The sequence below is a fragment of the Mus caroli genome, unplaced genomic scaffold, assembly GCF_978045245.1.
Source record: "Mus caroli unplaced genomic scaffold, Mus_caroli_1 scaffold_11, whole genome shotgun sequence".
In the NCBI taxonomy this organism is placed as follows: domain Eukaryota; kingdom Metazoa; phylum Chordata; class Mammalia; order Rodentia; family Muridae; genus Mus; species Mus caroli.
This window is the reverse complement of record NW_028227266.1, coordinates 55,311,072-55,328,104: the sequence shown is the minus strand read 5'-3', so window position 1 is coordinate 55,328,104 and position 17,033 is coordinate 55,311,072. Positions and strand designations below refer to the sequence as shown.

The 17,033-nt window shown below is 44.1% G+C and overlaps 1 protein-coding gene across 1 annotated transcript in view; it reads right to left on the bottom strand.

Annotated features, from left to right (window-relative positions):
- Positions 1–1,427: 1,427 nt before the first annotated feature.
- Snupn (snurportin 1) overlaps positions 1,428–17,033 on the bottom strand; it is a 34,880-nt gene continuing 19,274 nt past the window's right edge. The window contains exons 4-9 of the mRNA XM_021172367.2: positions 13,903–14,007; positions 13,575–13,671; positions 9,469–9,566; positions 6,740–6,817; positions 3,731–3,811; positions 1,428–1,985 (exon numbers count right to left, since the gene is read on the bottom strand). Coding sequence (XP_021028026.1) covers positions 1,674–1,985; positions 3,731–3,811; positions 6,740–6,817; positions 9,469–9,566; positions 13,575–13,671; positions 13,903–14,007 — 771 coding nt within the window. The 3' untranslated portion in view covers positions 1,428–1,673. The remainder of the gene's footprint in view (positions 1,986–3,730; positions 3,812–6,739; positions 6,818–9,468; positions 9,567–13,574; positions 13,672–13,902; positions 14,008–17,033) is intronic.

Genomic DNA, 17,033 nt, shown 5'->3' with positions numbered 1-17,033 from the left:
TTGTCTGTTAACCAGTAAAGAATATAGAAATTGCTGTTACCTAAACCAAGGTGCAAAAATTGTAAAAATATATAATCAGTTGCCTGTTATGCCCTACTTATGTGCAGCTGACCCACTCCTTTGTTTTCTTATCACTCTGAGCTCTGGACCTAATGTTTGGGAGAATGAATTAAGGGTCTTGAAGCCAGGTGCCCTGGATGCCACCCAGTCTCCTGCAAGTATTCCCTTGTTTAGCCCATAATGCTCAAATACAATTGGATAACACTGCAGCTGCCCCCAGGCTTTGTGTTCCCATTCAGGGGATGGGATTCAGATCCTGAACCTGGTGCCTCCCAGAGTACTCAGAAAATAAAGCTTTCATTTTTGTTTTGTTTTGTTTTTGTTTGTTTGTTTGTTTTCTGAGACAGGGTTTCTCTGTATAGCCCTGGCTGTCCTGGAATTCAGAAATCTGCCTGCCTCTGCCTCTGCCTCCTGAGTGCTGGGATCAAAGGCGTGCGACACCACACCTGGCAAAGCTTTCATTTTTAAGCTTCCCAATCTGAAGTGAGTTTTCTCAGCTTCCACACTGGTTCCACACTGAACCCAACACTAGGAATGTGGAAATCAGAGTGGGTTGCAGACAAGGCCACCTCAGGTTCTGAAATATCCTTTCTGAACAGAGTGAAAACTAACTGGTTAATTTTAAACACTATCTCCCGTTTTCATAGCTGATGAAGAGCTTTGGTTCATAGATCTCACCCCAGGGCTTCTCCTTAATTTCCTTTCACTAAGACAAAATCTCCCTCTGCCTTCCAACATCCTCCCCCTAACTCTCCACTCCTATTTTTATACCAGAGCCATGTTGAGCCTACTTGATTCGTCCCACCCTGCTCTCCGGGAATGCTGCTATCAGGACCCGCTTTCTTTCTGGTTTGCACAGTACACTAGGCCCCTCCCCAGAGCCTCAGCCCAGCTTTATCCTTCTCTGTAAAATCTGCTTTTCCTTTGTCCCTAAACTCTGGGCACTTTTCTGCACTAAAGCATGCTCTTGGGGTTTATTTTCTTGCTGGATGGTACACCCCTCAAGGACTTGTCTGCCTCTATAACCTATATCTCAGAGGCCTAGCACAAAGTTTATCTCCTGATAGTGGGTCTAACATTTCGTAAAGTAAATGAACCCCATTAGCATTTTATCTCTGGAAAGGTCTAAACAGTAGAAAAATCACACTTGTTTTCTCAGAAGAAGGAACATATTCAAATACCAAGAACTGCAGTTCCTGGTAAGACCTTTCAGAAAATGGCCTTACCAATAGCAGCAACTGGAAACCCAGCAGAATGAGTGCTAAAGGGGGTGAAATGGGCCAGGATCTCAACAGTCATGCTATAGGCAGCCTAGGGACTTGGGGAAGGTGGAAGAAATGTCTAAACCCCAATAACCACAAGCAACCTTTTTCTAAAGAATCACATATATTTACACCGTGGACCTATGATATACCTAACACAGCAAGAGATATTCATATATACCTGGATTCCAACTCCATCCAACAGAGACCTACCCACAACAGTCTGAGCCAACATGCCAGGCAGGGGCAACCTGGTTTTGGCAGCGTGGGTTTGGAAAGAATGCTCTGAAATAAGGTCACTAATGGCCATCATCACTGTCCTCTGCCCCAGGCTTTCCTGGGTTGTCCAGTTTAGTTGTCCATGAGGCTCTCAGAGCTGTGGGGAGGATTTCTTAACTTGGGAGTAGACAGGTGCTCCAGCTCATAGTGGCCATTCTCAGAAGCCTTGTGTGTCAGTTTCTCCTTTGTGTCTTCCTGGCTCCTCTTGTGCTCAATAATCTGTTGGAGCTGGTGCCCAGCATATTCTGGCTTGGTGGTCAGTGGACCAGCTGGAACAGCTACACCCAGAATATCTGACACCATGTAGGGGCGCAGCCAGCCCACCAGAGGAGTACTCCCAGGGCTATAGTGGGTCTGTTTATGGTAGAAGAGCAGCCCATCTACCTGTAGGAGAGAAATCAAGAATCATAATGACTTTGGGCCACATAGTTCTAAGACAGTTGTACAGAATCGGCTCTTGTGGACATCTATCTATCTATCTATCTATCTATCTATCTATCTATCTATCTATCTATCTATCTGGTGGGAAGCAAGGTCTCTTTATTATGTAGCTTGTCTGTCCTGCCACGTAGACCAAACTGGCCTTAAAATCAGAGATCCACCAGCCTCTGCCTTCTGAGTGCTGAGATTAAAGGAGGTGCAACCATGCCCAGCTGGTTTTTCCTTTTTTATTCTGAGCCACTGCCAGTGGAAAAAAAGACTTCTTGAATCTCACATGCAGTTTCTTCAAACAAAGAAAGCGCCAGGGCTAGAAATGGTAGTGTCCATCAGTAACCCCAGGACTCTGCAGGTTGGAGCAGAGAAGATCTCAAAATCAAGCAGCCTGAGCTGTAGAGTGATGCTGTAGAGTGATGCCTCGTCCAACAGAAGAAAGGGTTGCAGAGATCTAGTAACACCCTCGCCCCCGGCGCTCTGTGACAGGATGCTTTCCTACTCGTTCATTTCCTTTCTGACCCATGCAGAGGGGACTCCAGAGATGGTGTTTCTCACCATACAAAGTTCTAAGCACACCATAAAGACAAAAGCATGAAGCAGGAATTCAGCCTGAGTCCATGCCCTCTGCCCCCACATTCTGGACACTTTCTACCTAAAGTCTCAGTGACAAAGCTGAGTCCCTCATATGGGATGAAACCAAGAGATACAGGCATCCGCTCCAGGGCATAGACTGAGCACAGGACAGTCCTTTTCAGAGGCCCTGCTTCCCAAGCTACTGCTGCTGCCTAACAAACCACTCCCCCCACCCCACCCCCACCCCACACCCAGATTGTTTGGAGCCGTATTCTGGGAAACTCGGTTTTTCTAAACGGGAAAACCTCCTACAGCCCCATACTTTCTCTTGTGATTCAGTGACTCACCCCTAAAAAGCATTTCTTGCCACTGGGATGTAAGGGTTATAAATAAAGACAGTGTTCTTACCACCTTCTTAATTGACTCCCAGAAATGAAGTAACTTTAGTCTTTGCTATTTCCTTATCCAGGAAGCTGTTATCCTTTACAAAATTAAATAAACTTCAAGTAAAAACTTGACTGTGACTAGGCAGAATTTTAAAAGGGATGATGGGCAAAGAAACCTTTGCTTGTTGAGAGAGAGGTTCTGAGGATGATAGACTATCTCAGACCCGGGAGTTCCTGGGAACAGGAGATTTTCATACATGACAAGCATGAGCAATGAGTCGGCCCTACCACTGTGCCACAGACTAGTGGACACTGTTATCCCCAGGACCATCTGTGCTTCCACCGAAAGAGAACCAGAGGTTCAGACAGCTACATGTGCCTATGTGCCTGGCGTTGTTACACCCAGCCATGGCAGCCAAACAAGGAGCCTGATTCTTGTGCTTATGGCAAACAAGTCACACAATGATGATCTAGGATAAAGGAAGTCTTTGCTCTTCTCTGGGCCTGTTTTTCAGGGGATGCTGGGGAGCTATGCAATTCTGGTGTTCTGACTCATTTCGTAGAAACAAAGTTGAGGCTCTGGAGTGCAGCAGCTACATCATTTCTGTAAAATTAATCTTTAGCCCTGTTTTCATGCTAAGATGCAGAAAAATCAGAGGTTCTTTTAAGACTGCATGTGCACAAGTCTCCTTGCATACTAGAGTCATTCAGAGCAACAGATAATGGTTTCATTACCTCAAAAGGAAAGTCCATAGACAGCACCTTACACAGGCTCTCAGGGGTACACGGGAAATTCTTTAGCCCCACAAACTTAAACTGAAATATAAATTAGAACAAAGAGTTAGTATGTTTCAAATGAGACTGGCTCTAATGATTGAAAAGCTTAATCAAGTAAGTTTTCCTTCCCAGCACTCAGGAAACTGAGGCAGGGGAATAACTAAGTTTCACGTTTCAAGGTCAACCTAAGCTATCAACCTTATCTTTAAAAAAAGAGGTTGGGAATAGGAAAAAACTCTTGGACCCCCCTTCCAGGCCTCGGAAAAGTCCAGACAGATATGTTTCCCCAAGTCCCAGTTCCCACTCGCAGAGATCTAGGCTAGACTGATTTACTATCGAGCCTCAGACCAGCCTGCACCACACAGTGAGACCCTGTCTCCAATAGGTTGTTATGTAACAGTTTCCTCAAGATTCAAACATTCCATTCACCCTGCAGGGAAATTCCTTATGCAGGAAGAGAGACAACTCAAAATAGCTTCAGGAAGTCCCTGAGGTTGACTAGATTCACTGAAGCCCCGCCCTGCAAAGGAAACACTAAAGCTGAACATCCCACTGAGAACAGAGCTGCAAAGGCAGCTTCGAGACCAGTTAGCTGCCTGGAAGAAACAGAAACCACCCCAGATGCCTGGAACCTGTTTGGACCAGGGTCACTTGGAAAGGACATTCTCCAGCCTGTTGAGCTACTTGTGGGTGCTCAGATTTCCCAGCTCTTGTGAGTTGTTTTCCATGCTAGGGTGGGCTTTGATGATGCAGTTGTCTTCCAGTCATTTCTGCTGTGTAACCCCTCACCTATATTCTTCTAAGTAACTTCAACAGAACCACTGCTTCACCATGTTGGATGTTGGTGATATCTTACTTTGATTTGCCATGGGCTCCCTATCTGGGGCAATTAGATGGGTATAGTGTCTCCCCAAGAAAATTTTTGTCACACGACATAGATACAGCTCAGTGCTAAGTAAGCATGACACTCTGGGCTCAATTACTGCTGCTGCTGCTACATGCACGCACACACACACACACACACACACACACACACACAGAGCATTTTATAGCAGGCATAATTTACTAAGTGTCTTACCATAAGGCTAGAGCTATGAGGAGCTGCATGCATATTTATGTTTCTTACAGTAACTCTTGGTATTATCCTTTACTTTTAGAGATGGGATCTCACGCTATTACTATGTTGTCCAGGCTAATGCCAATCTTGATCTCCTGCTTCCTCAGCCTCCTGTGTGCTATGTTATAAGTATATATTACCTCTCCTAGCTTATTAGTGCCATTTGCAAATAAAAAATAGCAAGAGAGGCCATTATCCTAATAATTACATTACTATTTTTAATGGTGCTAGGGACTGAACTTAGGACTTCCTCTGCCTCCCAAGTGCTGGGATTAAAGGCGCGTGCCACCACCGCCCAGCTGAATTTAGGACTTTACATATACTAAACAAGTTCTATACACTGAGTCACACCTCTAGTCCTTACACTAGCAATTATTACACCCACAAACAAAATTCAAACATGGATAACTATTAAACTCATTGTCTTACCATTATACCATTAAAATATGTTGTTGCCTCAAAAGATAAACTCATCAATCAAGAGTAGTGGCTCTGGGGCTAGAAGATGGCTCAGTGGCTAAGAGCACTGGCTACTCTTCCAGAGGACCTGGCTTGGATTCCACATGGTGGTTCCCAACCAATTTGAGAGTTCTGACGCCTTTTTCTGGTCTCTGTGGGCACCATGCATTCAAGTGGTAAAGACATAAAGGCAGGCAAATCACCTTTACACATACAATTATAAAATAACTTGAGGCTAGGCCATGGTGGTTCACACCTTAAGCCCCAGCACTCAGGAGTCAGAGTCAGGCAGATCTCTGTGAGTTTGAGACTGGCCTGGTCTACAGAGTGAGTTCCAAGACAGCTAGGAATATATACAGAAACCCTGTTTCAGAAAAAAAGGAAGGAAGGAAGGAAGGAAGGAAGGAAGGAAGAAAGAGAAGAGAAGAGAAGAGAAGAGAAGAGAAGAGAAGAGAAGAGAAGAGAAGAGAAGAGAAGAGAAGAGAAGAGAAGAGAAGAGAAGAGAAGAGAAGAGAAGAGAAGGGGGCTGGTGTGGTTAAGAACACTGATTGCACTGGGCGTGGTGGCGCCCGCCTTTAATCCCAGCACTCGGGAAGCAGAGGCAGGTGAATTTCTGAGTTTGAGGCCAGCCTGGTCTACAAAAGCGAGTTCCAGGACAGCCAGGGCTACACAGAAAAACCCTGTCTCAACCACCCCCCCCCCAAAAAAGAACACTGATTGCTCTTCCAGAGGTCCTGAGTTCAATTCCCACCAACCACATGGTGGCTTACAACCATCTGTAATGGGACCTGATGCCCTCTTCTGGTGTGTCTGAAGATAGCTACACTGTACACACATACATAAAATAAATAAATAAATAAATCTTAAGAAAGAAAGAAAGAAAGAAAGAAAGAAAGAAAGAAAGAAAGAAAGAAAGGAAGGAAGGAAGGAAGGAAGGAAGGAAGGAAGAAGAAAGAAAGAAAGAAAGAAAGAAAGAAAGAAAGAAAGAAAGAAAGGAAGGAAGGAAGGAAGGAAGGAAGAGGGAGAGAGGGAGGGAGAGGGAGAAGGAAGGAAGGAAGGAAGGAAGGAAGGAAGGAAGGAAGGAAGAAAGAAAGAAAGAAAGAAAGAAAGAAAGAAAGAAAGAAAGAAAGGAAGAAAGAGGGAGAGAGGGAGGGAGGGAGAAGGAAGGAAGGAAGGGAGGAAGGGAGGGAGGGAGGGAGGGAGGGAGGGAGGGAGGGAATTGTGGCTCATGCCTGAAATCCCAACACTTGGCAAGCTGAGGCAGGAAGATCAGGAATCTAGGGCCATAGCCACATAGCCAGGTTCAAATCAGTATGGGACATATGAAACCTCATCTCAAAAACAATCTATCACAACACAAAAGAACTCTGTAACTGTACCAACAGCCTTACAGGGTTAATCTTGGTTTTCTCTGCAAGCCCTTCTTCTTCTGGTAACTTTGAATGCATCCAGTAGAATCGGAAATCAGTCTATCACAGAAAAGATAAAATATTCATTTCAAACTTTTATTCTCATTCTAATACCATTGAGTTATAAAGACCTAAGCCCTGCTGTTGCTATTTCCATTTATAACTATAGTTTATCAAGTCTTTCAAGATTTTAAAGATGCATGCATGTTTCAGATGGTAAGATGGATCAATGGCTAAAAATGCTTACCATACAAACCTAATAACCTAAATTAGATTTTTAGATTCCACACGTGGAAGACAAGAACCCTCACCTAAAAGATATCCTTTGGCCTCAATTCAAACACATCACACACACGGTAAGAATAAATAAATTTCCAAAATATATTTTCATTGTTTATATCATACACAGCATTATATTATAACATAAAAACATTTTCATACAAGTATATGTTATAAAGATCTTTTTCTTTTAAAATTTAGCAAAGCTGCCAGGCATAGTGGCTGAAACCTAAGCCCCAGCATTTAGGAGGCAGAGCCCGGTTATCCTTGATTAAGTAGTGAAATTAGCCTCCACCACGGGGTTTCTCTGTATAACCCTGGCTGTTCTGGAAGCATTTGGGGCTGGTCTTGAACTCAGTGCTCTGCCTATCTCTGCCTCCCATGTTGTTGGGATTAAAGTCATGTGCTGCCATTGTTTTTAAACAAACAGACAAACAAATAGGTAGATGGTGGTGCCGCAGGACTTTAGTCCCAGCACTCAGGAGGCAGAGACAGGTAAATATCCATCAGTTTCAGGCCAGCCTGGTCTATAGAATGAGTTCTAGGACAGTCAGGGCTATACTGAAAAACACTGTCTCGAAAAAAACCAACAACAATAAGTAAACAAACAAATAGATGAATAAATAACTTCAACCACCCTATAGGAACTATATTATCATTATTGTTATTTTACATGCTAAGGATGCTTAGAATCAGAAAAGTGAAGTCACTTGCCTGAGTGAACAAAGTAAATACCGTGAGACCTAGAACTCCTCCACTCCAAAGCACATTATACCAACTCCCTTGCTGCATTTAATATGGCTATTAAAAAACACTACACAGCTGAATCTTTTCCTAAGAACTGATTCTCTAAATTATTGATGTGTACCCTTCTATAGCTATGAGACACTCCTTGTTCTTTTACTTTGCTTCTGGAAATTTGAAACAATAAAAGTGTTTTCTTTTCCTTTTCTTCCTTGTTTCTGTTGAGAGAGGGTTTTATGTAGCTCAGGCTGGCCTCAGACTTGCTATATATCAGAGGATGACCTTGAACTTCTGATGCTCCGTAGAGCCTATTAGGATGGATCAGTTTATGAGTGCCTAGGACTGAGCCCCAAGCTTTGTGTGCAGTAGGCAAGCACTCTCCCCACTGATCTGCATCCTCAGCCCCTTGCTTTCTTTTGCTGAGACAAGGAAGGCCTTGCCATGTAGCTCAGGCTGGGCTTGAGATTCAGGACATCAGCCTGAAACAAAGGGGCTGCCATGGCATAAGCTACCGCTGAACTGCTCTTTTCCTTCGAGTATAGCTGTACATGCAATTTTAATTACCCAATCTGTAAGTTGTGAATAGATGTGATGACTCATCCTTTAACAAAACTAAAGGAAACATACCAGGAAAAAATGACAAAATTCTGTAATCCCAACCTCTAGGGAGACTGAGACATGAGGAGGGTGGTAGGTTTGAGGCTAGCCTGAAATACAGAGTGACTCCTTGTCTCAAAAGCAACAGACAGACAGACAGACAGAATCATCACTAGCTGGCATTTCCTGAAATCTACCATAGGGTAATAGCTATAAAAGGAAGCAGTCTAGCAGTCTGTCCAGGTGTGGTGCTGCATACGTTTGATCCCAGCCCTAAGGAGACAGGCAGGTGCATCTCTGAGTTTCAGGTCAGCCTAGACTACATAGTGAGAGCTTGTCTCAAAAAAGGAGAGGAGAGGAGGGGAAGGGAAGGGAGGAGAGCGAAGGGGAGGGAAGGGGAGGGGAGGAAACTAGACAATCTGAGCTAGGAATAGTGGTCTATGCCTGTTCTCTCTTCCTAGAGCAAGCTTTGAGATTGGAGACTTTGTTTCATACCAAGAATGACCTGGCATTTTCAGGATCAGGATGTGGTGGGTGAAGAAGGGTATATGAGGTTTTTTAATGGTGCTGTCTGCATAACATGGCACACATTTACCCTTTAATCATCCCTGCAACAATCCTCCCATCTCTGGAAAGAAGGGGGTGAGGGGAGCCACAGCAGCTAACACCCCAGCCTGTACCTCTGCTCTTTCTTCTTCCTTAAGAACGGTCATATTAGCTGGGCAATAGTGGCATATGCCTTTAATTCCATCATCTGGGAGGTAGAGGCAGGCAGATCTTTGAGTTCAAGGTCAGTCTGATCTATAAACTGAGTTCCAGGACAGCCAGGGCTACACAGAACACAGAGAAACCCTGTCTCAAAAAACCAATATAAAATAAAATAACTCTTATATTTCCCTAGTTCCTCACATTTGTTTTTAAAATGAAGCTAATTTAAACACCCTCAAAGGTACAGGGAGCATTAGATAATGTTCTTGATTACCACATCCTGTACATACCAAGAAGTTGGTCACGTACCAAACCCACATGCTGAACCACCTTCCCAGGAGGAAAGAAGACAGGAAAGACATGATGACATTATTAATCCTTACCTGACAGTCATAAAAAGGATGTCCCCGCCAGCACATCACATCCAAAACATAGTATGTCTGATTCACCTCACTGTAAATGCAATCCAGAATGGTGTAGTCTACAGATACAAGGAAGAAAGTCAACATAGAACTCAGCTTCCAGCCAGAGTTCTACCCTAATAGGCTCAAGGTGAACAATCCTCGGGGCGCATGGCAACTGTCAGTACTAATATGAGGGAAGACGAGTACCTTTGTAGCTACCTGGCATCGTGAAGGATGCCATAGGTAAGAGAGCATCAGAGGTCAAGACAGCACTGTAGACAAATGGATTCTAAACAAGTTGGAACTTTCTTTTATTTACTTGTTTTTTTTTTAAGATTTATTTATTTATTTCATGTATATGTGTACACTGCAGCTGTCTTCAGACACACCCGAAGAGGGCGTCAGATCCCATTACAGATGGTAGCGAGCCACCATGTGGTTGCTGGGATTTGAACTCAGTACCTTAGGAAGAGCAGTCAGTGCTCTTAACTGCTGAGCCATCTTACCAGCCCCTTTTATTTATTTTTAAAGCAGCTCTGATTTTAGTTTTGCTTTTTTTAAGACAATCTGGTCTGGAACTCACTATGTACTTGAAGATGAAGATGGCTTACAACTCCTGATCTTGCTTCTCTCTCCCAAGTGCTAAGATTATAGATAGGTGCCATCAAACCTACTGGTTTGTTGCTTTTGACTTGAGACAAGGCCTCACTTTGTAGCCCAGACTAAGGCAATCAAGCCTCGAATTTAAGGCAATCCTACTGTGCCTGACTTTCAGCATGCTGGGATTACAAGCACCTGCTACCACACTAGACTTTTTTTTTTTTTTTTTTTTTTTTGGTTTTTGGTTTTTTGAGACAGGGTTTCTCTGTATAGCCCTGGCTGTCCTGGAACTCACGTTGTAGACCAGGCTGGCCTCAAACTCAGAAATCCGCCTGCTTCTTCCTCCCGAGCACTGGGATTAAAGGCGTGCGCCACCACGCCCGGCCACTCTAGGCTATTTTTATTTTAGGTATGTGTGAAAATTTTTTGCTCTGTTGCCCAAGCTGGCATTACCCTTCTGAGTGACTGGCCTCCACGTGCTTGTTACTTTCTTATTGTAAGTGCTGTGCAGAGTAGAGACATCAAGTATAAGCTGTCCCTCTCTTTAAGGAAACAGAGATAAGATGATCACAGACATAGTCGAGAGCTAAGTTATACAACAGACACTTTGAGCAGTTGTAGAAAGAGAAACCCAGTGTAAAGGAGGCAGGCTACAGTGCTACCTACCTTGGTAAACTAAGGCAAGAAGGTAAGGAATGCAAAGTCATCCTGAGCTACATGACCAACCTGACCCCTACATGAACCTCTGACTCCAACAAGAACAACAAAAAAGTTAGCCTTACTACTTAAAGAACACAGGAAAAAAGTCTTCAACGAGCCTGAGCAGGTAGCGAATAGAATAGGGTTTGGGGTTCAGCCTTATCAGTTCCACTCAAACCAACCAAGAATACATGACTTAATCCTTATAACTCTGGTCTGTCTATTGAGGCCAAGGTAGCTAAGGAAAGCAATAGAGGAAGGAAATCAGCCTGGGAATCCCCAGAAACAGCTCAGTATGCCATTACACTTGACATTATCTCTGGGACCTTTATGGAAAAGACTGCTTGTCATTGTGTAAGGCATGATTCAGAGATGTACAGCCCAGTGGGACTCAGGGCTGGGTGTATCATGTAACCGAGGAGACTTGACTTTGAAGAGAGATTGCCTCCAAAGTGGATCATTAAAATGACTAGCCAAAGTCTGCTGTGCTCTTGCACACAGCAAAGTTCTGGCATTGATCTGATAGTGACACCTCAGGAGAGTGACTCCCTGTCTCCTAAAGCACGCGGCCTTTCCCTATGGCTTTCCAGCACTGACCAGGGGCAAGACTGGAATGTGGATGTGGCCTCCTCCTTGGAGAGTAACAGGGTAAACAAGAGCACCAATAGGAGCCGGCCCTGAGACTATCAAAATCAACGATGGCTCAGATTGTATAGAATTTTACATATGCAAACTCTGCCTGATTCTACAAAACAAAGGGGAGGGGGGAGCTACCTTACCTGCATCTAAGGCCAGAAGCAACAGACAACTTGATCAGGGAGCACCCATGAAAGCTAAAGAGGCCCCGCCTAGCTAGCACGCCAGAGAAGGGTCAACGTGGAAAGAAGTTTGTGACAATCAGCACCCTGGGATGCAAAGCAGCAGAAGGGCACATAGCCTCCTGTTCTAGACAGACATCCTTGAGATCACCAGGGCCAAAGGGTTGAGGCCCTAGACCAGTGCAGTACCAGCCCTTCCAGACCATTGTCTTCAAGGTGCTGAGCAGGGCCAAAGACAAAGGGTACACCCACTAATTAGGGAATCCACCCAAACGTGTCAGAGGTCCACCCCAACTTCCTTGACTTCACTCAGTTCTCATGGCCCCGCACTGAGGCGCCAGAAAGATCCCACTCTCCCTGCCATCGACTGAAATGCCTGCTTTGTTTCTGCTTTTTCCCATGGAGAATATTTGGAGGGTTTTGAACTTTGTTCTATCCTCAGACAGACTAGCTGTTAAAAACACACAACAGGAAACATCGATTTAGGGATGCAGTCCCACTGTTAAAGCACTTGTCTGGTAAGCACAAGCCTTACGGGTTCAGCACTCAGCCCATACAGCAAGGGATAGTGACCGGCACCTATGATCTCATTGGAGCTAGAGACCAAAGGATCAGAAGTTTAAGATCATCCTTAGCTACCGAGCAACTTGAAAGCCAGGCTGTGAAACAAGAGGTTGTCTCGTAAATGAAACCATGGTGCCGAAGCAGTGGCTCAGCAGTTCAGAGCAGCGGCTGCTCCTTCAGAAAACCCTGGCTCAATTCCCAGCATGCACATGGCCACACAGTAGTTTATAACTGTAGTGCTGGGGGTCGGCAAATTCTCCTGGCCTCCACGGGCACTGCATGCAAATGGTGCAGGTATACACGCAGACAAAAAAATATCCATACTCACAAAATAATAAAATATATTTTAAAAAATTAAAAAAACACATAAATAGACAAAGAAAAATACCCAGTCAAGCAAAACACCATCTTGTATTAGTTTTTTAAAAAATGCAAATAAACCAAGGATAATGGCACATGCCTATAATTCTACTACTTGAGAAGCAGATCAAGTAAGATAAAGATTTCAATTCTTGACTACATGACAAGCTTGAAGATAGCCTGGGCAATACAAGACACTTTTCTTAAATGATAAAAACTTAGTAAATAACTAGGTATAATGATTTTAATCTCAGTTCATAATCCTAGCACAGGAAGGCTAAGGCAGGAAGATCAGGAGGTTTGGGCCACCTGGGTTACAAGTTTTATGTCAACTTGACATAAGCTAAAGTCATCGGAAAAGAGGGAATATGCCTCCATAAGATCTGTAGGCAAGCCAGTAGAGCATTTTCTTACTTAGTGACTGATGGGGGAGGGCTGGCCCACTCTGGGTAATGTCACCCCTGGGCTGGTGGTCCTGGGTTCTATAAAAAAAAGCAAGCTGAGCAAGCCAGTAAGCAGCACCCTCCATAGCCTCTGCATCAGCTCCTTCCTCCAGGTTCTTGCCCTGATTGAGTTCCTGTCCTCACTTCCTTAAATGATGAACTACAATGCAGAAGTGCAAGGCAAATAAGCCCTTTCCTCTTGAACTTGCTCTTGGACACAGTGTTTCATCAGAACAACAGTAACCCTAACTAAGACACATGGTTCACATTATCTCAAGAAAAAAACCCAAACAAACAAGCAAAACTGAGACAATGGATGTAGTTTAGTGATAGAGTAATTTAAAGTCTTACATCATGTATGTTACGTGTGCATGGGCATGTGTTATGGCACATATGTCCTGTGTGGAGACCAAAGGACAACTCTCAGGAATTAACTCTTTAACTTTCACTGGAGGTTTTAGGGGTCAAACTCAGGTCCTGAGGACTTCTCAGAAAGCACTTTCACCTACTGACTTGGCTGGCCGGCCCCTGAAGCCTCCGCGTCAGAGATAGTCAGGAGGAAACCCAGAACACATATGAAATAGATATCACATACAGGTACCTTTGGCTGTTGTTGAGTTTCTCCTGTTGCCTCCGGGCAGAAGGGAAGAAAACCTATTGACACAGTAGCCACTCTTAGTGTAGGCACTTGTTGAACCCTGTAGGGAGAAAGCTACCACTCTCATTAGGCATTCACAGGTACCCTTGACTCTTCTTCATTCTATAGGGTTGTCATGAGCCCAAAGATGGCTGGCAACAGACTTTTCTGGAAGGAAAGTACTGGGAGGCCAACTCCAGTCCAGCTGCTGTAGCAGATGAAAAGGAGGAAGACAATCCCTTTCATCACATACTAGGCTTGCAGGCATAAGAGGCAGGAAGCAGTTACTCACCCTGGAGGCCACAATAAGGGCTCTTTTCCCAACAGGACACACAACCACAATCCATTCTTGCCCCAAATCTGAAGGGACGTCAATTAACCACTCAGAAAGCATCAACTGGGAAGACAAAAATGGTGTTAAAAGATCAGCAGGAGTGTGCCATTCAAACATTACAAAGAAAAACATTCATATCCTATATACATAATGCAAGTACAGATAAAAGCTGAAGACAGTGGTACTTCCACCCCAAGTGCGCTCAAAAAGCAAGCTGGTCTGCAGTATAACTGACAGATGGAAGGCATTCACTGGTGGCTTGGCATCTGCCCTTATTATCACCATCTGCATCCTACTTATTTCCTTACCTCCAGGCCTACAGTAAGGGACTTTTCCCTTTCCTTATTTACCTGCTGACTACCAGCAGAACTATGACATTCTGGTCTTACGCCTCAGGAATGAATACTCATCTTGAGTCATGCTCAGACTTGACTATCATTTCCCAAACTGACATGCCATGCATTACAATAAAAGATACTAGGAGGTAGGCATGGTGGTATAGGTGTATAATCTCAGCTACTTGGGAAGCTCAGGTGGGAAGACGGCAAATTCACACAGCTTGCCTGGGCAACTTAGTCAGATGTTATCTCAAATTGTTAAGGCTGGCCTTAAACTCACTCCATAGGTGAAAATGACTCTGAACTTAGGATCCTCTTGGCTACACCTCCAGAATGTTAAGAATGCAGGCCTGAACTGGCAGTGGTGGCTCACACCTTTGATCCTAGCACTGGGAAGGCAGAGGTGGGTGGATCTCTGAGTTCGAGACCAGCCTGGTCTATGGAGTGAGTTTTAGGACAGTCAGAGTTACACAGAGAAACCCTGTCAGGGGAAGAACGGAGAATTTCAGCATATTACATGCATGAGGTGCTCAGAAACTCATGCAGGCATAGATATAGTCACATTTAAAAAAAAAGAAAAGAATTCTTGCAGGATTGTCAATGTTTGCTATAAGGGCTATTTATCCACATTAAACATTTTAAAGGTTCTTTTAGGTTTACTTATTTCATTTTACATGTGAGTTTTGTCTTTATGTATGAATCATACCACTGGTGCCCTTAGAGGTGATCAAAAACAGGGACATTGGGTTCTCTGGTACTAAAGTTATAGATGGTTCTGAGCCACAACACGGATGCTGGAAACTGGACTCCCGATTATCTGAAAGAAGTGCTCTTCACCACTGAGACGTTTCTTCAGCCCCAAGACAATGCTAAAAAAAATTTCCCTCCCTTTGGTAGCCCACATTATAATGCCAGCACTTAAGAGAGGCAGCAGCAGGCCGGGCAGTGGTGGTGCGTGCCTTTAATCCCAGCACTTGGGAGGCAGAGGCAGGTGGATTTCTGAGTTCAAGGCCAGCCTAGTCTACAGAGTGAATTCCAAGACAACCAGGGCTACACAGAGAAACCCTGTCTCGAAAAACCAAAAAAAGGAAAAGAGGCAGAGGCAGGAGGATCTCTGGGAATTCCAGGCCAACCTGGTCTACATAGTGAGTTCCAGAAGAGCAGAGCAATAAGAAGAGCAGAGCAAATAATACTGAGATGTGTCAAATTGACACAAAACTAGCCAGTACAACATACAAAGAGTAGAGCAGAGACTGAAGGAAAGGCCATCCAGAGACTGCCCCACCTGGGATCCATCCCACATCAAGACACCAAACCCAAACACTATTGAGGATGCCAAGAAGTGTTTGCTGATGGGAGCCTGATACAGCTGTCTCCTGAGAGGCTCTGCCAATCCTGACCAATACAGATGCAGATGCTCGAAGCCAACCATCGGACTGACTACAGGGACCCCAATGGAGGAGTTAGGGGAAGGACTGAAGGAGCTGAAGGGGCCTTATCGGGCATCAATGAGAGGGGGAAGCCCTTGGTCCTGTGAAGACTTGATGCCCCAGTGTAGAGGAATGCTAGGACGGTGAGGCAGGAGAGGGTAGGCGGGTGGGGGAGCACCCTCAAAGAAGCAGGGTAAGGGGGGGTTGGGATAGGGGGTTTGCAGAGGGGAAACTGGGAAAGGAGATAACATTTGAAATGTAAATAAATGTTTAAAAAAAGATATGTTCACATAAGAATGTTAACAATACATTAGGCTTAATATATGCTTAGGCATATACCTTAGATATGACCTTACTCTTCTGAATATATTCTGGGACGCTCATAAACAACAAGATTATTCAGTTTTATTTACAGTTACAATATCCTAACTCCCTGTACCCCCGTGATCTATAGTTCTGATTACAAAATGTAATCCTGCTCCATAAGCCTCAGGAATTACCCTGTGATCTCATTTAAATCTCCTAGCAATTTTTAAACTCTATTTTATATATATGGGTATTTGCTTGCATGTAGGTCTGTGCATCTTACGCATGCCTGGTGCTCAAGGAGCTGGAAGAGAATGTCAGTTCCCTCAGACTGGAGTTACAAATTGCTGTGAATGATCATATGGGTGCTAGGAATTAGATTAGGTCCCTGGAAAAGCAGCTAATGCTCTTACCTGCTGAGCTCCTCCTAGCAACTCCTTAAAGACAATAACATCAAAACTCACCAGAATCCTATGTATGGCTGTCATAAAGGAAATGAAGGGTAACTCCATCAGCTCCTCTCTTTCTGTTAACTCCCACAAGGAGGTCTATGTTAAACATTCCTTTCATGAAGACTGCAGAGATGGCTCAACAATTCAAAGTACCCGTTGTTTCTTGCAGAGGACCCAAGTTCAGTTTCCATACCCACATAATAGCTCATAACCAACCATAATCGCCTTTTTAGGGAATCTGACGCCCTCTTTTGACCTCCACAAGCACCGGACATACACGTGGTATACATGTAAGCAAAATACTTGTGCACACAAAATAAAATAAATAATAAAATAGTTTACAAATTAGAAATCTTGGGGCTGGAGAGATGGCTCAGTGGTTAAGAGCACAGGCTGCTCTTCCAGAGGACCCAGGTTCAATTCCCAGCACCCATGTGGCAGCTCAGAACTGTCTGTAACTCCAGTTCCAGGGGATCTGACAATCTCACACCAATGTACATACAATAAAAATTAAATAATTTTTTTAATTGGGAAACTTCATTAAACAAACAAACATTCTGGTT